This window comes from Dermacentor albipictus, unplaced genomic scaffold (assembly GCF_038994185.2).
Source record: "Dermacentor albipictus isolate Rhodes 1998 colony unplaced genomic scaffold, USDA_Dalb.pri_finalv2 scaffold_16, whole genome shotgun sequence".
In the NCBI taxonomy this organism is placed as follows: domain Eukaryota; kingdom Metazoa; phylum Arthropoda; class Arachnida; order Ixodida; family Ixodidae; genus Dermacentor; species Dermacentor albipictus.
In genome coordinates this window covers 383,361-409,586 of record NW_027225570.1, presented here as the reverse complement: position 1 = coordinate 409,586, position 26,226 = coordinate 383,361, and the positions used below count along the sequence as shown (strand labels likewise).

Genomic DNA, 26,226 nt, shown 5'->3' with positions numbered 1-26,226 from the left:
CACATTAACGAATTTCTCAAATTTACGAATAGGTTAAAAATCCCCGCCAGATTGCCTATATCTTCAATGTAAAAATATTTCAGAACTACAAATTTCAATACAGCGGATATTTCAGAATAATGCACATAGTTTACTCACCCCCTTTATAACCGAGGAACATCAGTATTACAAATTCGGCTAAAACTAACAGCGCCGCAACTCTAGCGCGAAACAGAAACCGCGAGTGCAGTAGCTATCATCATCACCAGTTCGAGTGCCAACTGCTTCACCAAGAACTTCACGGCAAAGGTTTGGCGATGTTCGCACAAGGTCCAACGATAAATACAGTTATCGGCGGCGCTAAGAAGCGAAAGCAGTTTTCATTGCAGGACAAATCAGATGTATTGCAGGAAATCGACGCAGAGAAAAGCAAATCAACGTGTGCAGACAGCGTGGCATTGCCCCATCGACCGTCGCAACTATTTTGAAAGACCGAGATGAGATTGTCAAGCTTCACTGAGAATCGCAACGAGGAAACGGCTAGGACTGGGAAACTAAAAATGTGGACCAAGCTGTTCTCACTTGGTTCAAAGATGCCAGACTGCAAAACATTCTGGTGTCTGGCCCAATGCTCCAAGAAAAAGCCTGTGAATTTGCCGATGCACTTGAAATAACTAGGTTCGACAGCAGTGCGGGTTGGCTTTTTCGTTTCCGCCAAAGGAACGGAATAACTTGGCAGGTAGTCTCGGGTGAGGAAAAGGCTGCTCACAAAGATGGCACGGATTCCTGGCGCTGATTCCTGGTTTAGCTGAATCGTACTCTGAAGACGATATTTTCAACGCGGATGAGACCGCATGTTTTTATCAGCTCCTGCCATACTGGACGATGCACATCAAAGGGCAGCAGTGCAAAGGAGGGAAGAAGTCGCATCTTCATGTGACAGTCCTGCTCTGCTGCAATGCAACAGGAATGAAGAAAATTAAACCACTCATCATTGGCAAGTACGCGAAGCCTTGCTGCATGAAAAATGACATTTTGTTACCGTACAACTACAGTGCCAACAAACGAGCCTGGATGACCAGAAGACTCTTGTCCGAGTGGCTCATCAAACTCGACAACCAAATTAGGAGGGATGATCCAAGAATTCTACTGGTTGCCGACAATTGCTCTGCTCACATTGTGAATGTTCGCTTGAAGTGCGTTCGCTTGGAGTTTCTGCCACCAAACAACACATCCTTGCTGCAGCCCCTAGACCAGGGCATTATAAAGAGTGTGAAAGCAGAATTTCGTAAGCGCTTTGTGCAGCGGTTGATTATCAACCTCTGCCTAAAGCAGCTGACTGAAATCAATATTCGTCAGGCAGGTGAAATGCTCACAGGAGCTTGGTGGAACTTGAAGGCATCCACCATTAGCAACCGCTGGCGAAAAGCACGGCTTGTCAAAGCATGTGCAGCTTGATGATGACCTGGAGGTGACCGACAACAACCCAGGAGACCTGTGGACTGAGGTTACAGAACTGCTGCCCGGTGTCTCTTCCTTCGATGACTATGTGAAGAGTGACAGCGCAGCACTAACGGCGGTGGACCGGACAACCGAAGCGATTGTTAACTGCATTCATGACGTCTCCAGTGACGACGATGACCCAAAGGAAGACGACTATCCGCACTTTCATCGCTTGTGCAGTGACGTATCGATGAGGTAGATGTAGACGCATTCCTAATCAAATTGTGCGTGCTGCACGCACCAGAAGAAAGTCCCTGATTTCTTCAAATAAAGCAGCTTTGAAGTTATTGAAACATCTTTATTTGAGAGTATGCTTGTCTGCACACGTGTCTCCTGCCAAGGTACATAATTTTCATTTCTAGGTTTGTCCACTGGCTTATAACAGCAAGTTTTTCATTACAACAATATTTCAAAATAACGAATGACTTTAGGCGGTCCCATGCGATTCGTTAATCGAGATTTTACTGTATTCGCTCGATTTTAACACACGCCCAAATCAAACGTGCACCCACTTTCTATGTGTACAGAGTAGCAAACCAATATAGAAATGACATTAAAGCTCCTAAACAAAGCAGAAATCTAATGCACATCCACCATTTTAGCAAGAAAAATTGTTGCACAATGACGATAGGTTTCCCAAGATCAGCTTCATTGCAGTGCATATGTGTTAGCGATTAAGCGTGCAAACATTTAGAAGCTGGTTTTGGTTTCGTGTCTGACTGCACTGCACAGGCAGATTTCGGCCCACTTTTCACTAAAAGAAAAGAGTATGTTAGAATCAGGTAAATATAGTAATCGAACATTATGAGCTATGGTTATCGCTTGAAAATCTTCCCAGGGCAAGCAAAAAATATACACTTTTGACGAGAGATATGCTCAATGCATTCACTGTCCACTAAGCTCCATCGAGATAGATGCTGCCACTAAAGGAGCTGCTATAGGGTCAGGTGCATGCACAATGGCTGTCCAAGTTCGAATGATCCTATAATGGCCAATTTTAGGACCAAAATAATGAAATTTTGGGCCCACAGAAATGCATGAGCGCTGGCCAGGACCTTCAGCTGGGATGAAATTAACTGGAGTCTACTGCACCTACAATCCATCATCATAACTTTCAGAGAGCACTTTATCATCTGTAACCTACAGCCTGCTCTCCGAATTATTCATTGCGCATCTAATATTTTGCATTTCTAAAACAACTCGCAACCATCAGATGGTGCCAAATGGGATGGTGGCCCGCACCTATATAACCACTTCGCTAGCTTTTTCCTACAACTCATGAACACAGTTCCGGAACGTTGCAAGTTAGAAAGTCACCATTTCTTTAATTGATGTAGAAAAAATGAAGCTCTGCCCATGTGCACGAAGCCATTTTTTTTTTATAGCAGATGTGTAGCATGAAAACTACGCTTTCTACACCGCAGTTTTGATGCATGTAGGTAGCAGATGACAGACAAGTTGGCGCCACAAACCTGTGGTGCTCTTTTGTCTATGACTGTTGGTGCTGTCGGTATACATATACAGTTGAACCCACTTATAACAATACTGGTTTCAACAATACTGTATATCAGTTATAACAACAAAAAGCTATGGCACCGTCAACTTTTGTATGTTTCCTATGGGGAAATAACCCACTTACTACAATGTCCCTAAGCCGCATTATCAGTTATAATGATGAAGTCTGGCTGCTGGATATCCCTGTGGGAAGTAATGGAATGCGAGATCCATTCCTTGAAAAGAGAAAAGAAAAAGTTATATGCGAGCCACTGCATGATGGCCTGCCACCCCTACTGCCATTGCACGCTCCTCTCCATGAGATGCATGCCAGCCTCATGCGCATCACTCCCGTCGCCCTTCCACCTCTCCGAACACGAATGGGCTGCGCCCGTAGCTCTGCACCACGTCACCCCTTGAAACACGAATGGACTGTGCCAAGTGCAATGACAACGCTGCCAGTGCTCCTCCCAGATTGCTCACAGGGCCCTCACTGTTGGTTCTTTATTCTACGGTCCTCATTTTGTGTAATTGTGCTAACTGATTAAGTCACTCGTACTTGCCTTGGTTCGTTGCGTCGAACTCGTTCTTTGACTCGCCAGGAAAATGGAAGATGGCTGCTCTGCCCGCTGATCATCGGTAATGCGCAACACTGCCGGTGAAAAGATAGCGCACTACTATAGGTTGGGAAACGAAGTGCTTCTAACCGATGAGGCGATCATCGCGAACATGTTTGCATCAGATAGCGACAGTGACGGCCACAAGCTGATGTGGTAGGGCAAGCTGCCTCAACATTGTCCCTGCGGGAGGTCCTGTAGATGATTCAGTCCGTCATGGGCTTCCTTTCGCGAAGGAACTTCTGCTTCACCACATGAAGCACCTGGATGCCTTGGAGAAGGATGTCGGCAAGCTTTGTGTAAAGCAAGCAAGGCTGATGGACATGCAGTTTTCTCATGCAAGCCAGTGGGAAGTATGTGGCGAGATGCTTGTGGTGATCACGTCCCAATGTTTCTCCTGGGTTTCTCAAGTTGAGATGCTGCCGCAGCAGCCTTCCCGCATTTTTTAAAAGGTGCCTTTTGGGGCCACCAAAGCAATGGCTTGGCAGAGCTTGTATGTCACTTGCCACCCGTGACCCCTCTTTGCAGTTGTCGTAGCAGTGCCATTCTTAAACGCCCACAGCCGCAGCTTGTTAACACGCAATTGGAGTGCACAAGAAGCTGAGTTAAACAGTTAGAGTCAACACAACCAGAAGCCGGATGGAAGGTGGTAGGGAGGAGAACTGGCCTCCCCGCCATTATAGTTTTTTGGAATAGCAAAGTCATCCCCCATTTTGATTTTGTTCATGCCACCCGGTTATACCAATTATCGGTTATAGCAATGGAATTATTGTGGTACTTTAATATTGTTATAAGTGGGTTTGACTGTATTGCGACGACAGTGAGGGTTTGCTGTGGGGACGGCAGCGAAGTGCTGACGTGACCGTGCATCGCAGAGGAAGGTGAGCTATCTTCCAAGAAGATAAAATTATCATATTCACCTTTGGTGCATGAATGGACAGGCTGTTCCAGACTCCACATTGTATTATATGAATAGAGAAGTTGTTCTCACACGCTGCGCTTTTGCGATGTACGAATCTTGTTATAACGAAGTTGAAGGGGGAGCCGAAATTACTTTGTTATATTGGGTACTTCGTTATATCTATTGTTGACATTTACTGCAATGTATGTTGAATGGAGCGCAAAGTTGTAAACATGAAAATAAGAAGACAGCCTTGCGGCCTGCACAGCCGCTAGCTACACAGCCACGCTCGCAATGAAATTTGAATAAAACAACAAAAGAATCTTCGGCGTGTCACACGACTTGTTAGCACCCGCCACAACAGCCTTTAGATAGCTGTCTTCTGTTCTAATGTGATGGTCTTTCGCACCCGCTTTCCAGTTGGCTCGTCGTGGTCGAGCAGCACGTAGCACACAACAGAGCGTTCCTTTGTGTGATTGAGGCGGTAAGTGAATTTTGCCACCCCAAGGCCAGCTCATGGCCCCCGACATTGCACCGATGCCAGTGCAATCTCAAAGGAGGCCATGCCCAGCTGCCAGCCAGCGCCATGCCGCAGGTAGAGCGGGAGAAGTGAATGCATGGCCTGGAATTGCGACCCCCGAGATTGCAAAAGTTGGTCTCCGAAGCCAGCCCAGCTGCAGCTGCCTGTGCAGCGTGTTGAAGAGTTATAGAGAAGGGAATGCACTAACATTTAGCACCACCGCGTGTAGCAGCACAGCATGGCATGGCTTGCGCGTGACCCTCGAAATTGTGGCCAGGTGATTTCGGAGGTCACGCCCAGCTGTGCCTGCTCGTGGGGTGTGCCGTGCAGGAGTGAATGCACTAATCTTTCAAACCACCATGCGTACGTGCGCGGCCAGGCATGCGCCACAATGAAAGGTGAGTGGAGAAGTACCATGTAGAACTGCTGCTTGTGCGCTGGTGTACAGCTGCGCGCGGCGGTGGTAAAGACCAGCGTTGCTCGATGACATATTCGACATGGAGACACGGGCGTTATGAACTGCCGCGGCGAACGAGTGCCAAATCCCGCTGAAAGTGATGTACTTGGTGTGCAACTGTCGAGTATTCTTGGTTTCGGAGATGAATCTAGTTCGTTATATCCACTAAGGTGGACAATTTCACTTCGCTAAAGTGAGGTATTAAATGCATTAATTTCTATGAGGATTTCAAAGGGGACTTCATTTACTTAGTTACCATATTTACTCGCATAATGATCGCACTTTCTTGTAAAAAGAAATTGACGCAAATTTAGGGGCACGATCATTACGCAGGTTAAATTTCCCGAGAAAAGAAAAAAAAGACAATTTTTCGTCGCGCGTTTGCTGCGGGATGGCAATTGGTCAACAAACAGGCCGCTGCCGCTGAACAGTGGGGGACACCAAAACAAAAATGGTGGCCGGCGGAGCAAGCCGAACGCGCCCAACGCGTTTCTTTTTTCTTCTCGTGAGTACCTGACGGGCATTGAAACAATTTCTTCTGTATTAGTAATGAATAATATCGTAAATATCAGCAAGTTGGCGACAATAACGTAGCCATGTCCACTTTGAGGGGACGGAAACAGAGGTGGGCGTGTTTAGCTGCCAGTGACATAGAAACACATGGTGGGCAAGCTGTGGAAACTACAGCATCTGTCTTTGCTACTATCCTAATATGGCACATTTCCGTTAAGAGTGGGCGAATATCTTAGCTGTGTTACAAGCGTCAGCTTATGAATATTGTGCACTGCTAACATATCAGTGTAAACGTGACCACTATTGTCGCTCGCGATTTGTTGCGTGCCCACGAGTGCAGACGAGAAGAATCAAAAGGTGCTTTTTCTTTTGTTGTTGACCAAAACCACTATGAAGCCTACAAATAATAAAGCCAAGGTAAGTTTGGTTGCAGTTTTTTTCTTTTTTTTTCATGGAAGTGCGGAAAGTGATGAAAGGAACAAAATGGAGCATCTGCTTAAAAATGTTTGGTGGGTGCAGACCGCTTGGTATGTCTTCAAGAGTCATTCACGTGGCATTTGACAGATGGTAAGCACAATCATCATTAGCTAGACTTGTCACACAACATATCGCTGCGACAAGTTCGGGGTGTGATCATTACACGGGAAAGAAAGAAAAGCGAATTTTGATGACAAAGTTCAAGGGTGCGATCGCTATGCGAGCAAATACGGTATGCTCCTTAAGAAACAAGGAGACACAATCTCTCCAATGGTATTCGCTGCCTGCTTGGAAGAAGTATTCAAGCTATTAAACTGGGATGGCTTAGGAGTGAGGTTCAACGGTGAATATCTCAGCAGCCTGCGGTTCGTAGATGACACTGTCCTGTTCAGCTACACTGGGGACAAGTTGCAACAAATGATTGAGGACCTTAAGAGAGAGAGTGTAAGGGTGGGTTCGAAGATTAATACGCAGAAGACAAAGATAATGATCAACAGCCGGGCAAGGGAACAAGAGTTCCGGATTGCCAGCCAGCCTCTAGGAAATTTACAGAAGAACAAAAGTGGGTTGGAGCACATACAGCAGACATTGTCAGATCCAGACTGGAAGCTTACCATTATCATTGGAAAGAAAGGTGTACAATGAGCGCATTCTACCGGTGCTAACATATGGGGCAGGAACTTGGAAGACTTACAAAGAAGCTCGAAAACAAGTTAAGGACTGCACAAAGAGTGACGGAACGAAGAATGTTAGACTAACGTTAAGAGACAGGAAGAGAGAAGTGTGGATCAGAAAGCAAATGGGGATAGCCACTACTCTAATTGACATTAAGATTTAAAAAAAATGAAACTAGGCAGGTCATGTAATGCGTAGGTTAGGTAACCGGTGGACCATTAGGGTTACAGAATGGGTGCCAAGAGATGGGAAGCGCAGTCGAGAACAGCAGAAGATTAGGTGGGGCGATGAAATTAAAAAATTTGCAGGAGGTAGTTCGAATTGGTTGGCGCAGGACAGGGATAATTGGAGATCGCAGGGAGAGCCCTTTGTCCTGCAGTAAACACAATATAGGCTGATGATGACGATGATTCTTTCGTTATATCCCATTTCGTTATAATGAGATTCGAGTTTAGCCGCAGTTTGTCTAGATTTGTTGCTACAAGGGAACTCGTACATCAGCTTTCAGTTTCAGGCAAGGGCAAGTACACTGCCAATGGGTGTGAAGCCAGGTGCTTTTTGTCTGCTAATGCAGAAAATGCAGTGCAGCCTGTTTGAATTGGCTACGGTCCTGTCAGCCAAGTGCAGCAGAACATGTCATTGCTAGTCACTGCCCTGTACTGCACTTGTTTGCACGACTTGCGTTAAGTGTAGGTAAAAAAAAACAGCTCTACAGTAATCATTCATCGTAAAGTACCATTTTCACTGCAGAAAATAGCAATTTGCCAAAAATATCCATTTTCGGCACACGTGTTCGACATGTTCGCTGTCCCCTTAGCTTTGCCAAGACAGACGCTGCGGCTAGATGGATCGCGACTAGGGTCACCAGTGGGGGTTAGGTGCATGCATGCTGAGCAGCCACGTTCGAACTATCTGGGGAATGCCAATTGTAAGATCAAAGCAACAAAAGTTTGGTCCCATAGTCCTTTGGTTGAGACTGCATCAACGGGAAAATTGCACGAACGGAAATCTACCATGCAAGGCTTACAATGCATTCTAAACAAACCAAAGACTGAATCTGGCAAGTTCAAAACTTCCAAAATGTTTTCTAAAAAACTAAATGTTGCAGTTTCGCCTGACAGGTATAGCATTGACTGCGACAACAAAGTACATTAGACTATTTTACAAAGTAAGCCTCGTAGTATTATGGGCAGTACAAATTGCAGTAGACATTCACTTACTATCTAAACAAGCATGGTGTCACACATGCTAAACATGAGCAGAGTTCATGCAATGACTGAGCGATCATATCCACAATGCTGACATGATGAGCTCAGCAGCGGGGAGCGTAGTTTTTGTCCCAAAGCAAATGCTTCATGTTGCCATTTACTTCACCATTTTAACTGTGCCACAACTTAAAAACTTAGCAGATCATGTGGCCACTAACACTGGGCATGCGACAAGACAGTGTGCATCGAGCTACTAGCGTTTTTGGCTTGCCCTGGTACCAACTGCGGGTCACATTACCTACGATGTGTCGCGTGGTCCCTGCACGCACCGTTGCACCCAGCACAGCATGGTAGCACCACCAATGGTGATGGCACAAGTGTTTCTATAATTGCTACAACAATAAAAAGGCACAGTCTAAGCCGTCAAAATTACTTTGAAGTCTGTGGCATCACACTAGCAAATTGGAACTGTGCTTCAGGCCTGAAATTTGAAAAGGGAATAGGATGGATATTTGAGCTAGTTGGTATTAATTACATTGTTGGAGTGCAGAAAGGACAAGGCATGAAACAAGTTGTGCGACACCTTCTTCGTGCCTCGTCATTCCTGCACTATAGGTTATTCTGAGAACTAAAAATGGGAACATCAGCCTTCATATAGTGCTCTAAGAACCAACCTCTCTCCATCAAATAAATGCAGAAGGTGTTGAAAAAACCCAACTAAACCAAGTTATCGCTGCTCTTTCGTGTCCCTTTAAGCGCCTAAACATAGCAGATGAACCAGCTAGTCAAATCACTAACACATTTCAGTATTTACATGATCGAGTGCGGTTTGAGACCAGGAAAGGATTTCATTCTGAGGCCTTCAATTGTGCAAAGTCCCTCATTCTGATTCATTACCACATTGATACTACGATAAAATTGATGCCATTTTTGGATAGTCCCTGCGATCCTTCAAATCCAAGCGCTCCAATCCAAGTAACAGACGTGCCAACCAAACAGCTGGCTGCTTTTCAGAGCAGTCAGAGGGAAGGAAATAAAAGTTGAGGAGAACTGCTGGTAACATGGTCAGCATACCTCGATAATAATCACTGTCACCGCGAACAGAGGGAGATTTGCAAGCGAAACTGCGTGAAGGGTGCGGTCACATGACCGGAAAGCGACCAGATTTCTTGGCCGCTCTGATGGCGATAGTGAAAGCACCTCATGGTGCTCTGATATGGACTTGGGCGATCAGAAACGACCATCTGAGTGTAGCCCTTTTTCAACTGTCCCAATAATGTCGGCCTTTTGGGAGCGTGCTAGAGTGCTCGTAAATGACCCTCCAGAGATACCATAACTCATATGGATGTCTTCCCCACCAAAGATGCTGTCACTTGGCATTGGGGATCAGAGGACAGTAACGCACACACCGGCATTGCACAGCACAGTAGCACATCATGACGAGACAGCTGCACATTCTTCACGTGATAGTGATGGTGGCCAAATGAGTCAGGCTGTTCGCTGTTGCCCAGACACAGGCCGCGTTTCATGTTGAGTGTTCCACCTGTAAAATCTCGGGCGTGATGGAGAGTGGCATGGTTGCCTCGGGACAGGAAGGGTCGTCCACCACCGATGAGGAAAGGTTTGAGCCACTGTTTCTGTTCGAGCGATGATTCTCGACGAGGAAGAGCACCAGCTGCGACAGTGCGTGGCTCTGATCCTCTGCAGCTTGGGCCTGTCGCTCGGCTGCCTCTGCGATCCGCTGCTGGGCGCCCAACATGTCCTGCAGCAGGGCTGTTTGCTGCACCATGCACAAACAGATTTTGAAAATGCTGCAGTGCAAATGAAAACATTTGAAGGAGTTTATATTGGCTCGACATAACCACAGCTTTTTACAAAATCTACTGTAGTATGCGGCAACCTAAGAGTGCAGTGCAAGCTCCACCCACATAACACAGCACATCTTCCTTTCACCTGTGAAAGTAAGTCACGCCAGCACGTAAGGCTTGCTGTGTCAAGCTCAAGTATTATGACTGGCTGAGCACTGATATCAAGATCACCTTCAAAATTTGCGTAGATATTCAGCTTTCATCCTAGAACCAGTGACACAAAGATCTGTAAGTAGAAAACACCAATTTGAAACATGCAAAACGGCTCGATGTCACGAAAATAGGCATGCCCAATTGGTTGGCGCATTTTCGCAAATTGTGTTTGAGCTGGACAGTGCACTTGTGACGATATATAACGTTTTATTCAAAGGTTGTCACTGGCTATAGAGAAAATGCTGGCGCTAGTGCCAATGGCAGCTGAAATATTGCAGTTCAGTTAGCATGACAGTGATGGGCAGTACATGAATTTGCCTAAACTCTGCCCTTCTGACTTCAAACGGCTATGTGATTTTACAAGTTGATCATATTAAACAACATAATTGCAGTATACAAGCAAGAATTCACAACATATATGTGTGTGGGCAGAGACTAATTACTGTCTTGATGTATTTAAAAACTTTCGAGTGCTTGGAAACTTTGAAAATGTATAAGATGAATCCACAAGACCATTTGCAGCAACAAGCATGAAGATCAGACAAATACGTACATGATCTAACCATCATTACCATGGTAGCTGAATGACTGCAGCACCAGAATTACCTCTAATAATTTTTGTAGGAAGCTTTATGGACATAACCAGTGAGAGATGCGACACTCACCTAAACTTCTTGGTGCACTAGAGATGCCACGATGGAATTGATCGACTATAAGACAAAAACAAATAGGGCGCTCCATTGTTGGAAGGAAAGCGAAGCAAGTGTTTGGACCCAAAGATGTGCCACAGCCAAACGGTTCCTGACTTATGCTCCTACAAGACTGGTCTACCAAGTGTTACTACGGAGCTACTCTCACGAGACATTGTGGGAGTCTTTCATTTGACTTATTTAGTACTGCTAGCCAGCTCATGACAAAGGTGGTACAAAATATTGATCATATTAAAACCCACAAAAAAAGAAAAGGGCGGGGGTGCAGAAGAAGTGGAGGGGGCACGAAAGCAGTGTGCATGGGAAGGCAGATAGATGTTGAGAAACAATAGAAACAATCCAGGATGCAATGTGCACTCACACACACACACACAAAAAATGACAATCTTCCGGAAGGTATCAGTACCAGTGAGTGGTCTCCATATACAGGGCTTACCAACTATCATGTACCCAGATTTAAAAGTCTGCTAATGCCACACAGCTGGACAGAACCAAGGTAATGTTGTTTACTGTCGATTGGAGATACATTCTGCCTAATTACATAATTAGGCAAAATGCAAAAAAAAAAGATCAGAGTATCTCCAAGCAATGGCAAACAACATTACCTAGGTTCTCTGCAGCTATGCGGCATTTACATATTTTTAAACCTTGGTGCACAATAGTTGGGACACCCTGTACAACATAATCAAACCTTTATAACAAAGTTGGTAAAATCTTCAATTTTTCTTTCATGCAAATAAGTACAGTTGGCAATAATTTTTCTTACATAGAAGGGTCTGCGAAATTTTTATTGGGTAATCAGAAAAATCAATTTGAATCGGAAAAAAAATTTAATTTCTTGACATTGACAGTCGGCAATGAAAGATATGGTCAGGCATTACATTGACAGCCTACTCACCGCACTTTTGTGCATTACAGGTGTGTAAAACAACTTCACTAACTAAATATTAGCTTCGTGCCTGGGTTGTCCTCCAGCTAGGGGCGATGATGTATTTGATGTGGGGAGCAAGAATACGGGCGAAAGGGTCTTCGAAAAAACGCCCACAACAGTAAAAGAACTTGCTGTGTTGTTTTTGAAGCTGAGTACTAAGATTGATATTATGGATAGGAACATAAGCCGTGACCTTGGTTCCTTTAAGAAATCTACAGATCTTATGAGCGAAAGCTTCGAGGAATTCAATAAAGTACTTGGCAATGTGCAGAGGAAATTAGGCGAAGTCAAGGTGGAACAAAGTCGACTTAAAAGTGAGAACAGCCGCCTCTCTAAAGAGGTGCAGGCTACTAGACATGAACTGATGGAACTACAGTAATACGGTTGTAGAACAAATCTTGAAGTGAAAGGTATCACCAGGGTACCCAATGAGTCACTGTCGGCAGTTGTTACCAGCCTGGCAGCAAAGGTTGTTGCGCAGGTGGCAATGGCTGATATTGATGTCGTGCACTGTGTTCCAACAAAAAACAAAAATCAGTCTAACATCATTATGAAATTCCATATGTCCATTATGTTCCATTATGTCCTCCGCATCTTCACGGAGGCTGACCTAGACCGTGTGGCATAATATCCCCAATGTGCTGACGACTTCTTCTGCTGACAACTTTTGTAGATTACATAGACCACACTCACTGCTTCAATGCAATGTGAGAAGCTTAGGAAAAAATTTTGATGCTCATCTTACGCTGTTGGCACAGCACAATAACATGTATGATGTCATAGCCATGACGGAAACTTGGCTAAAGACTGATGAAAGTTATAACATTCCAAATTACGTTTTTCTCTCGTGTCCTAGAATTGCTGAAAAGAGGGAAGGAGGGGTGGGATTCTATATTAGAAACTTACACGAGTACAGGCTTTATTCTTCTTTGAATAGACCTACTAGCAGACACTTGGAGATGTTTTTCGCAGAAGTGCACAATGTCATAATTGGTATTGTATACCATCCCCTGCATACTGATTGTAGCATGTTTTTAAATGACCTAGAATACGCTCTCATTCACCTGACCGAAAATAATAAGAAAGCTGTTATAGTCGGCCACATGACTATTGACACTCTTAGTAGCAGACGCACTGAATGTTCAAACTTACTGTCTTCGTATGGGTTCAGTAATCTTGTCATTGGTCCCACATGAATTACAAGTCATACCTCCACTTGCCTTGATCACATTTTTAACTTTGATGCAACTGAAAGCCTTTATGGAGCCTATGATACAGGTCCTGCTGATCACTTACCGATTGCGTTCCTATATTGTCTTGATGATACATATTTTAATAGGACAAATTTTTCCGGTACAACAACGAGAATTGATTATGAAAAACTGTCACTGTCACTTTCCAACACGTTGTTCTCCGACTTGGACGACTTAAATGCTAACATGCACTGTTCTATGCTAATAGAAAGACTTAACAATTACAGAGTGCACTCAAATAAAAGTAAAGACACGATATACTACATTAACCAATATGTCCATAGATGACACAGAGCATACTGAACTTAATTAAAGCACGAGAATATTGGCAAACTAAAGTGAAACAATATAGAGGCAACATGTACTACTTTAATCAATATAAGGAACACAGAAACAAAGCCTTGGCAGCATTGTGAATAGAGAAGAAGATTTATAACAGTAACCAGATTGACGCATCATCTCACAATCTGAAAAAAATTATGGGCTAGTATAAACTCTATTATTAAACCTACAGTTTCAAATCGAATTCTCCCATCGTTAGCTACGTAATGCGATAGCTACATAATGCGATGCTTCATCAGTAAGTGAAGAATTTAACCATCCCTTTTGTACAGTTGCAGCTGAACTTCTTTTTGGCATGCAAAATAGGTTCGAGCCATCTTTGCCTGCTTGGAATTCATGCTCCTTTGGCTACATAGATATTTCAATCCAGGAAGTAATAGCAGCTATAAATCTATTAGACAGAGAAAAGGCAGCTGGTTTCGATGGTATTGCGGTGTCTGTACTGAAAAATAATATAAAAACCTTGGCACCTACTCTCGCTAAATTGTTTAACCTTTTCAGGGTCAATGACGTAACTGTACGGCGCCGCGAACAAGTTCAAAATGGCCGATGCCATATATTTAAGGCACTGACTGTATGTTTGAAGCGTGCATCAATTTCCGAACATTTTCTTTTCTGGCATGTGCTGCCACTACGTGGGAATACAGGGAATTTTTTTCTCACGCCTGCCTTTCTCGGTTTTTGTTGCAGGGTTTGTTTCAGAGCTAGTTTGCTCTGGCGCATCTATATACTACCGCTTGCGCATTGGTGTGCGCACGGGCAAAGGGCGGTTTGGGTTTTGTTCCGCGGGCAGTTTCAGCGTTTCCCGCTTGCGAAACTGATGGCTATCCTGTTATTAATCGCTCAAAGGGCGACTGCCTGTTTCTTGCTCGCTTAGTGCTCACAGGGGTGTGCATAGGAAGGATGCCGCTGTGCATGCGTTTTCTCTTGTTTTCTTTTTTTGTAGGCTCGCGAAAACTTATTGCCTCTGGTTGGCGACGAGATGAAGATTACCAGAAGTTTGTCCCACGTCTTACTTTTATGACGGGCATACAACCACAGTTTTCTTGAATGTGCTCACCTACGTAGTTCGATTATGCTATGGACGTAAATATTAGTGTAAGAGCAGGAAAATTTGACACTTGCAAAATATTCTCGTGTGCGCATTTTCTAAGCCTTATGTGTATAATAATGCGCCAGATTTTTAATTCTTATAAGTTTATTTCCTGTTTTTATTGTTGTTATTCATGAACAAACAGTACATATATACCAATGCAAAATATTTTTTTCTCACTTTGCGGTGACCCTAGAAAAATTACGGTACATTTTTTTCGAAATAGGTTCCTCAGAAGAATTCGAATCTGCAATGAAAAAAATACTCTGGCCGGTCGTATATGGCGGAAAAAAATCGACCCTCAAAGGCTTAATGAAAGTTGTAATGATGTCAACAACTGGATATAGTGTTGCATTTACACTTTCTTGTTGTTTCTATGTATGTGTGCATGGGTGTATAGTAACATGAGCGTGAATGCCAGAGTACCCTTGCTATTAATCTACACACCATGCATCAAATGTACATATAGCATATCAGTGGACATTCTTGTTGCATTGAGTGAATAATAATTATGTGTTACCGTTCTGCAAACAGCTAAAGTCGTACAATGTTCAACCAATTCTTTTTTGTGTAACCGTTTCATGTATTCTTACCGCAAGCACGTATGTGTGCGGGCTGCCATGGCATGGGTCTTGTCTCGGATACGTGCTGCCTCAGTGGTGGTGTGGGGTGGTGTCGTGGGCGACACTAAACAGTTTGGAAAGCAGCTAAGTCTTTTCGCTTTGATGGCTGTGTCGTCGGCATGCGGGGAATGGCACGCGCCCGAGCCGGCAGGGACTGTGGCTTTTTCGCTCCTGCAGGGGCCTGCACCTTAGTTTGTTTGGTTGCATTTCTTTCTTTTCCTTTTTTTGTTTTCTTTGTTTGTTTGTTTGATTCAAAACAAGAAATGATTATGCCCGCGTCTGAATCTTTTACTTTTCTTTGTATAACTGCATTGATCCATAACTAGCCTATGGCTAAAGATCCAGACGTTGTCGCATACCGGTTTTGGTTATTTGAATAAAGTTACTGTTACATGTAAAAAAAAAAAGTGCGTGACCATGTGAGGCCCAAGCTGAATGTTTTCTTTGACCTTCACAGAATTATCCAGAAGGAATTCGTACCTTCTGGACACAAACCACCAATAGCACATCCAGAGAAGTGGAACTGGTTTCTCCACCACGACAAGGCGCCTGCTCACTCATCACTCATTGTTCGACAGTTCCCAACTTCCCAACACATTACAGTTCTTCTGCACCTATTCTGTTCATCTGACCTTGCCCCCTGTGACATTTTCTTGTTCCCAAAAATAAAATTGAGGCTGAAAGGATGTCGGTTAGCACAGGTGAAGAGATGCAGTCGGAATCGCCGGAGGTCTTCAACGCACTCACACCTGAAGATATCCACAGATGCACGGCACCATGGCAGAAACGTTATGATCAGTGTATTCATGCTCAAGGCGACTACTTCGAGGGAGACAGTGCCGATAAGAAGTTATGGTGAGTAGACTTTATGACCAAATTATGAGCAAATTCCTCGAATCTAAAACATAGCCTAGGTCTGCTGTTAAAGAGAGAACCGCAATGATGTTCATAACACAATAATGTCACTAAGTCTTTAGTTTTGGAGCGAAAATAGCATGGGACTCTATTCGACATTCTATTAGTAACACAGTGCTTATATCAATACCAGATATAACCGTATATCGGTTATAATGATGAGTTGACTTAAAAGTATAAACATGACATTTGCTTTGCTAAGTTTCCCATAAATGAACGATGCTCAGACAGTGAGAAAAGTTTGCCTATGCGAGTATTTGCAAGTATCTGCTGCCATTAGCACGCACTAGATCACAACCGTGCGCTAATTGTGAAAGCGATGGAAGGCACTGCTAATTGGCACAGCACACCACAAGAGGACGCCACTACTTCGCGTATGTGCCTCCCACTATCATGCTAATAAAGCTTTTTTCCTCGTGTTGCCAACTATCATGCTCCACACATCCAGAGAAGAGAGGAGAAGAAAAAAAATTATTCGCATCCCACACATCGTGAGAATCGATGTAAGCAAAGCTTTCTGTGCTGCTTGTGATGACTGACAATAATTGGCAACAATATTTACAGCAAATATTTAAGTTCTTGACTGTTTAGTGCAATATGAGCAAGGCGAGTTGATGTTAAACTTTACCGTGTGTGCACCACTTGGGTTTGTCTACATAGTACACATAACACACAGCAAGATGTGTTTGCTTGAGACATTGTTGTGTTCCACTGTTCACAGCCTGCGAGAAGTTTAACATTGTTATTGCCTCATACGATGCATTACAAGTGTCGACTTTGATGCCACCACAAGTGTTGGCATCACAACTTTAATTGACTTATGGGGATGTATGTGCCAAAACTACAATCGGATTGTGAGACATGCCGTAGTGGCAAACTCCGGATTAATTTTTACCCTGTAGAGTTCTTTAACGTGCACCTAAATCAAACTACAAGAGAGAGAGAGAGACAGAGAGAACAACCTTATTGTTTGCCCGAAATGGGGTCAAGGGAAGGGGAAGAGGGGGGCGATCCTCTTCTGTCTTCTTCCCCCTTTAGGTGGCATCCAGGAGCCCTTGGGCCCCGGCGGTGTCTTCAGCCATCCGGATGAGTCGGACTTGCACTTCTGGATCGGAGCTGAGCAGGGCGGTCTCCTACTGCTCCACAGACCTGATTTCTAAAGAAGAGCATCTTTCTGTTGGACGTGACTACATTTGAGGGGTCCTGACCAAACCATGTGCTGAAGGTCTGCCCTGCCTTTGCAGATTTTGCATTCGGCTGTATACAGTCCTGGGTAACAGCGGCAGTAGGCTACAAGGTTAGGGAAGGTGTTGGTCTGGAGCAAACGCCATGCCACCGATTGCCACCTAGTTAAAGTTCTGTGTGCTGTAGGATACTTGGCCCTCACACGTTTATTATGATCAAGGATGTCTCGGTTGCCATGAAAACTGGTCAGCAGGATGTTGAGTGCTTTTGACGACACATGCCCCCTTGCGTAATTTAGGATGGCCAATTCAGAGTCACTCACAATGAATTTGTATTTGGAGGATGCCATCATTGCCAGAGCAGGCCACCTCCTCCCCAACTTTCGGTGATGTTGTGAGGATCATGCCAGATGCGATTGAATCCCCCTGTTGATTTGCTATTGCTATGGCCATGGCAGTGCGATCGTCATAATCAGTGGTGTCCACGTAGACTACCTACCGCAGACGTCTCGAATCTTTTCTGCATTGTCTGTGCTCTTGCTTGTCTCCGTTCGGCGTTATATAGCGGGTGCGTGTTTTTGGGTAGTGGCGGAACATAGATGTTGGTCCTGATCTCTGCTGGGATGTCCAATTTGGCTGCGGATCGGGATTCGTGAAGAGCATTTTTGTATTTCACCTCCATTGAAATGTGGCTGCAGCGGTCAGAATCGGACTCGCTATCTCGAGCAACGCCATAGTCACAAAGCAACCACAGCAGGCACAGAACTGTTGATTTGACATGCGACTGCTTCCATAGCACCATGCTTCAGTGCTTTAATGCCGCTTTTAATCTGCACACTGAGCATCAGTTGTCCGTTTGACAAATTTACATGGAGTTTATTCTTTAGAAACAGCAGAAACGTACTGAACCGCACCATGAACTTTAATTTACCCAGTTTGTCCACAACTGTTGCCGTGTCTAGTAGCAGAGTTGTCTTGCCTTCTTACATCTCTTTTTCCCGCTCCCGCCCTCACCCTTCTATAGAAGTTGCGAGTAGAGAGTGGCAAAGCTGTTGCTCGTTTCATGGCTGCTTCAGTTCTACCCATTCTCTGCCTTCTCTCTACCATTCTATCTACCTCCCCTCCAGAATGTTGCACATCAGTACAAAGGTAAGCGCTACAGTTTATGCAATGCTTATTCAGGTGGGGGGGGGGGGGGGTCATGGAGCCATCAAAAGGGTACTGCGGTGGTGCCCAGGGAGCTCCAGAAGGCAATGGAGAGGTCCAAAGGAGTTTCCCGAGTCGCCTTTTCTCTATGCTGCGCTCTTGCCATGTATGTATATGCACCCTCTGAACCACCTCCTGACGCCGTGTGCAACCCGACGTGGTGTGCAAGACAGCAACAGTGGAAAAGTCAAAGAAAGAGGCATAGAATTGCTTTGCTTTAAAAAAATGCGAAACGCGAAGTGGTCCCCATCCTTTCTACAATTTCTTTTTATCAGAGAGTGCAGAAACAAGCTGCGGAAGCAGTCCCGAAGGAACGGGCAGCGCAGCTAATAAAGATGGTGCCGACGGAGCACAAAGCTCTGCCACTTGAGACGAAGCTGCAAATTTTACAAGACTCAGAAAAGCAGGAGATTGCACATTCAATGATATCGATGATTCTGAAAACTGGAAGCACCGTGATCATGAAGGCTGGAACCAATCAAGAAAATTGGCAGGTTTTGTGCATCAGAGCAAAACCCATGGGTGAAACCAACACGGTGGAAGCAGCTGACATTGCTGAGCTCTGGGATCATGCGGCTGCTAACGATGAAACAGGTGGTGCTTCGATGTAGGAGTTTCTGAATGCAAATAGTGCTGCCTCCTCTCCGATGGGGCGATCACTGTCGCAAGAGACTGTGGCATTGTGCGACAACAGCAGCGGCAGTGACAACGAGATTGACAATAACCTGTCTCTAGCACCAACTCTGGTGTTCACGCAAAGTTTACAGTCGTCAATTGAGTCGCTCATTGATTTTATGCATGCTAAACTATTGCCGCCAGTGTTTGCATAGCATATGCACACAATGTACACCGCAGTTGTGAACCTGAAACTCTCGCAAATGCAAGTGCAGGTTTCTGACTGATCGGCACCCCTAATGCTTTTACACACTGTTTAGAAGTATAAAAAACGTTTTATTTTTGACAGCACACTTTCTACAACATCTATTATTTTAGCACAAGCAACAAATTACTTAGTTTCAGAGCCACAAAAGTATGTTCAGCAGATTTTTTTATTACGGCAGTCCAGATATAGCAATGGTTGGCTATAACACTTGGATTTTTCTTTATTCTTGATATTGTTATAAGTGGACTGCAATGTAAACAAATATCTTGCAGACCTTCATACACTAGAACCGAGCTGTAATCAGTGCTCTCATACTAATTTGGGGTTCCCTCTCATAAAAGCAGACACTACTGTACGTATATCATGATATCTACGCACTTAAGTTAGTGCTGCATTCTTGTTATGCAATGCTAGGAGACTTCTAAGCAAGTGCCGCACCTGTTTTTCTTACACAAGATTTGGAAGCATTAAGCTTTGTGATAAATTTTACAACATTCAATATTCAGCTTTATTTTTCTTTATTTAATATGAAATCTATTATTCTACATTCACCCACCCCAACTAATCAGTCAAGAGATGACAAGAGTTGCAGCTTCAAGACTGTATTTGTGCAAAAATATAAAAAGGATTTGCTCATTCATTCAGCATTCCAAAGGGCGTTCATGTAGTCAGCATTTGTTTATGGTTCTCTTAATACATACATTTAATAATTCTACATTTGGTCAATTCAGACAATTTTTCTTGGTTCCATAAATTCCAAGGAAGTTTTCACTGCATGCTACACTGTCTCTGAGAAAAACCAACTGAACAGACACAACCGCCTCACAGACAAGGGCAAAGCAAACTTCGCTTCAATAAACAAATTATTCACTTGAAGCGCAGTCAACTTCCATCAAATCGACCCTGACAATGTCAATGAAATGGATAAAACCATCAGGCAGCTTGAAATAAAGAAGGGGCAGAAAAAATATCCAAACAAGCCGACCTTTTATTTGCCAGCGCTTGCCTGATTATAAATTACCCCTGAACCGAATATGCACCCACTTTTTGTCGGTTTAAAAGAGAAAACTAACGTAGAAACAACGCTGCAACTCCTATAAAGAAAGTTTAAATTTAATGCATGTCCAAGTTTTCAGCAAGAAAAGTGTGCTGTGTCTCTGATACTGGAAATAAAAAAAATAGGATGTAACCAGCCAATTTTACCTTCATAGAAGGGAAATTTATTTATGCTTAAAGGGGGACGCGGCCCTCGAGAACCGAAAAATCGCGAAAAAGCCGATTTTTGAAAAACCATATTTTTGGGTTGTATGTCTCATAAACTACCTGTTCCGTAATTATCAGCACCCAATTCAACCCAAAGTACAAAAAAGCGCTACTTTTGAGGCCACCGCGGCCCACAAAACATGCGCAAATGCCGAAATGAGGTCACACTTCGCGTGCTAGCCATTCCCGGCCCATGCGGCCTGCCCACGCCATATTGGTGTCGTTTTGACCGAGAATTCTTTGTCTCTGTTTTGCCGCCTTGCAAAATGGCATCGTCGGCGCGGTTGAGGCTACAGTGTTCTAGAAGGGGGCAGTGGGCTCACTGTCGTATCCCTGCGCCGCTCCGCCGCGGTGCACTCAGCGTCGACTTCCCGCATGCCCGCCAGGGGCGCTGACGCATGTTTCACCTGAAAAACTTCTCTTGCCTCATGTTGCGGTTGCAGAGGTGCGCTCGGTACAGCTCGGTTGGTTCGGCGTTGTCGGCGCTCGACTGCAAATACCGCCGGCGTTGTATGCGTGGCAATATCTCCCTGTGCCTGTGCTGTGCTTGGTGCTTGGCTCAATGTGCAGTATGTGACTGGGCTGACTGGACTGGATAGTGACAGCGACTGGGCTGCGTGTCACAATCTCAAGCACTCTTGAGCTTCTTTCGTACCGTACAAATTTAAGTTATTCGTATCTTATGACATCCCGGCTTAGTCAGGGCCCTATTGAGAATTTGTTTTGGATTGTCAGACAAGCCTCGGGCTGTAATGATCATCCGACGCCCACCCAATTTCTCATTACGATGAACTGCATGTCTTTTTACAGTTTAGTGAAAACCGTGAGATATGGTAATGCGGATCCATGTGCGGTAGCTGCCTTGCTAAACACACAGCAGAGCAGCGCAAGTTGCTCTCCCAGCAACAACTTGTGGGACCAGGTAGATGCTCTCATTGTTTCGGGGAATTTACCAGGCGCCGAAGTAGTGTTGTCTTCGGTCGATCACGACCAGCACATAGAGAGGAGCGACTCTAGGATAACTTCCTATGTGTCTGGATATGTCGCACGAAAGTGCGTAATGAAAACCAACTGCCAGGATTGCATGAATGCGCTAACCGTGTCGTCCAAAGATGAGAATACTGGGCTTGCTGCGTTGACACTGCACAGGGATAGAGGCGGGCTTCTCTACCCACGTGGAACACTTTCTTCGTTTGTAAAGATGCTTGAAGACATGTTTACTGAATGCTTCAGCAAAAAACAACTACATGTTGATAGCATCTTGGATGTGCTTAGTCTGGTGAAAGCAAAGTGCTCGCACAAAATTGGTTGCAGTGAGCATTCAGCCGAACTCACCAAGAATGTAATAAGCTTTTATATTACAACGCGGCTCCATTTTTTACAAAGGGCATTAACTCGGAAAAACACGAGAGAAGGAAAACAGTCATGCACAGGAAGATCGCGAAAACTTCCCGAGGCGAGTCTGCAGGTGCATGTTTATATCAATTTGTAAACATCTCCACTGCGGCGGTAATTTTTTTCTCTGTACACTGATAAGACGCAGCAGAACAAGTATCGCAAATTGCACATTGTGAGTGTTGCATTTCTTTCGGGAACTGCAGCAATGCGCGGTACCCATTCTACTCCGACATGGCAGCGAGTTTCAGGTGACGCTGCGAACCGCGCCACCTGTCGGCGGCGACACGAAGTGCATCAAGCGCCGCCACCATGTGAGCGCACTACCTCCTTCTAGAACACTGTAGTTGAGGCGCTATTGGCGTTTTCCCGCGATGTGATGCGGAGCGCTGATTGGCCAGAGCAGCGCATTCAAATCCCGCGGGCTAAAGCGCGCCTGCCATTGGCTGCTGCACGGGCGGCGGCTGCTCCCTTTGATGTCGCGCCCACCGCGCTCGCGTCGTTGTTGCCCCTTGCTCCGTCTGCCTCAACATGAGCTTGTGCGCTGGTCATCGCCTTGCGCTATCTTTTAGATTATTTTGTCAGCTTTTTTTTTTTTCGCTAGTGCTTCGCCGCAAGCGATGCCGGCAAAGCCCAAGACAGTGCAGACGTTCGGTGTGCGGGAGCGCGATATGCGTCTTGTACGAGCATCGAACTTCCTATCTTCTGCAGCGAGTGCCGACTGCGTAGACGCTTTTCAGCGGCGGAACTGTGCTTTCGGCTGTCGCCAGTTGAAAATCCGACACATAGAGTGTGCCTGGAGTCGCAAGAGATAATCAAAAGCTCCGCAGGAGCTTTCCAATTAAAAAAAAAAAAGAAAGACACGTGTTCAACTTTAAGGCCTGTTTTCTTGGAATGGATTTTTTCACTAATAGTGGTGCTGGGGAAGGCGATATCTCAAGAACCGCTCTTCAGATTTGTATGCAGTTTTTTTGTTTATTCTGTTCCTGAATGACTTTGCCCGGGGGTAACAGGCTTCTTTTTTTCAAAGCTGGTGCAGTTCACTTATAGTAAGCAATTAAATTTAATGAATGTGGTCATTACTGGCTACATCAAATTCGAAGTTGTCTTAAAATTTTTGGAGGGGGAATTAAAGAAAAGGGCTCTTAGCCCCCAGGGATATCTATCAAGGGATCATTAAAGTGAATTTCAGCTTCCGACGATGTCCTGGCATTTCTCCAAGCTCTTCCTCAGGCATATACTTGAATCACCTAGTTAGACCTCAATAACTCTGGAACTAATAAACACATCTTCATGAAACTTTGCAGTTCCTCATAGTTCGGTGGTGTGAACGTACCCTGAAAGTTTCATCTGGATATCTTAAAAAATAAAAAAGTTCGGTCTCCAGGGTAGCCTCCCCCCTCCCTTAAGCAGCAACCACAGGCATGCAATATTCAATCAACAGGCAGACGCTGTTGCGCAGTCGCATTGCAGCATGAAGCAACCAAATGAACGTGACATCTAAAAATTTTAAAAAGTAGCGACAAATTTACATTGTAGTTCAAATAAATACATTTGTGCACAAGTAAATAAATCGCAAATGTACCACAAGACCAATGTTTAAACAAGCTGTATTACGCTGTCATCGCCAGTGGAAATCTGTTGCAGGCCGCCAGCACGAATTGCTGTGGCGCCCTCTCTGGTGAGCAAAACTCAAAAACTTTTTTGCGGCTTTCGGTGGTCTCTGAAGTCTAAGAGCACCAAACAAACAATTGATCTCAATATTATCTACAAGACAATACCTATACGTTGTCCTTAGCTGGAGATGAGATGAAGCGATGGTACAATTTATTTTATTTCCATTACAGCAGACAGCAAGTGGCAAGAGCAAATTCAGATCGAAGCAGGCAGACTGGTTGCTTCCATGTTGTTGCGCAATCACACTGTCCCTCGCAGAAGTCACTGCACGGACTTCCGGGTGAAAAGCAAAATTTTCTGGCTGGCCAAAGACTGGAAATGCAACAAGCGACCGATTGCCCTCTGTGATGACAAACACTATCACTTGGCACTGTTGCTCGAAAATCGCGTGCATATGGTTGGGGTTTGAATGTCCATCATCACCACCACTCTCAGACTGCACTTAATTACTGTCTGAGACAACAGCTTGTCATAGTCCATACAATCCATTGCGTGCCTGATATTCTGCATTTATCAAATGACTGAAGTCGAGACTATGACGGAAGCCCGTCTGGTCGGGATGATGCATACTTGAATTCCTAAATTATGGGGTGTTACATGCCAAAATAACTTTCTGATTATGAGGCATGCCGTAGAAGAGGACATTTATACCAACTGGGGTTCTTTAATGTGCACCTAAATCTAAGTACACAGGTGTTTTCACATTTTGCCCCAATCGAAATGAGGCTGCCGTGGCCGGCTATGCTAGGCCACCATGGCCTAACACCATAGCCACTGAGCAACCAGAGCGGGTGATACTTAAAGGGAAGAGGTCCGGACACCAACTAAAATGGTTTAAAATACAGTCGAACACGGATATATCGAACTCAAAGGGGATCGCAAATTAATTCGATATATTAAACATTCGCTATAAGAAAATACAGGCCCTGAGACTTTACCTGTGGCGGACGATGACCTGCTGTTCGGCGCATTCAAGAATGACTACTATTTCCGCACACACGACGCAACATAATGCTTTATTCGTGTGAAAAAAAATCGCCTATGTTGGTCTGCTTCTTCGCCTTGGAAATGAAATTAAAAATGCCAACCTCGATCTTATCGAGGCTGTTCAGGTGCGAAAGCCCGGTTCCTTCCATGTCGCTACAACAACGGCGAATCAAGCTGAACGCTGCCGCCACTTCAGCGGCGGATGGATGGACTGGATGGATGGAAGGTAGGAGTGTCCCCTTTGAAATGGGGTGATGGCAGTTGCCACCATGCTCAGCTTTTTATTTTTGTTTACCTGTGTTGTGTGTTATTAAAATTCACGATTTTCTTTAAATAAGTCTTCCTACCCTTTTAACCTTATGTCACCTCTCTGCTGTTGAGCCACCAATCCTCCAATCGCTCTTTGCTAATTTCCACCGCATATTTATTTACATGACTACTGTTATTTCTGAGCCCTAGGGCCTCAGGAAGCGTTAGTGTGGCTGCATCGACATCGGGATGGATACTATTACATTTAGTATGAGGTATTCTATTGTTTCTACAGATTTACTACACACAGTACATGCGTCTTCTTCTTCGTTAAATTTCTTTTTATAGCTCCGCATTCTAAGACATCCGGACCTAGCTTCAAAGAGTAGGGCACTGCCTCTTTAGTTATAATAAAACGCTTCCTTCCTTATCTGCTGTTTCCAGTATCGATTAGTTAAACACTACGCTTATTTTCTATTCAGTCTATCCAATTTTTTACCTTCCTTATTTAAACTGCCATTTAATGCTCTGTCTTCCTCTGTCCTCATGTCTGGCATACTATCTGGTTAGCTTCCTATTTCTTTTCCGCCATTGTGAGTCAACACTCTTTCTGTATAGGTAGTTAGATACCTTAGCTGCCCACCTGTTATCGTCCAAAATCCTCAGACATTTTTCGTATAGGATTTTACTCTGAGCTTCCCGTGCTTAGAACGATGCCCAGCCCATATCTCCCTGTACTGCTTCGTTTGTGGTTTTCCCGTGGGCACCTAGTGCTAATCTTCCAACAGCTCTCTGATTTACTTCTAGTCTCGACTGAACTTCTGCCCTTAAACACAGGAGCGCATTCCCGAAAATAAGCCCCGGCACCATTACTCCCTCCCAAATACCTTTCAGTACCTCATACCTGTTGTACCCCCACAATGCCCTATGTTTCATTATCTCGGCATCTCTTCGCCCTTTTGCTATGAGAGACTGTTCGTGCTTTTTCGTGTACATCTGCCCTTTGTTTATCCATGCCCCAAGATATTTGTATTCGGCCACTCAGGGTATTTCATGGCCTTGCATTTTAAGCTCCTGATCAGTTGTATCGTTGAAAAACATCCCACTGGACTTAGCTGCACTAAAACTGAAACCTAAACCGTCTCCTTCG

The 26,226-nt window shown here is 44.6% G+C and overlaps 1 protein-coding gene across 2 annotated transcripts in view; it reads right to left on the bottom strand.

The window, feature by feature from the left end:
- Nucleotides 1-1,759: 1,759 nt before the first annotated feature.
- The window catches only part of LOC135899636 (uncharacterized), a 92,683-nt gene continuing 68,216 nt past the window's right edge, over nt 1,760-26,226 (bottom strand). For both annotated transcript variants that reach the window (XM_065428940.1, XM_065428941.1), the window contains exon 5: nt 1,760-10,124. In XM_065428940.1, coding sequence (XP_065285012.1) covers nt 9,870-10,124 — 255 coding nt within the window. In that variant the 3' untranslated portion in view covers nt 1,760-9,869. The remainder of the gene's footprint in view (nt 10,125-26,226) is intronic.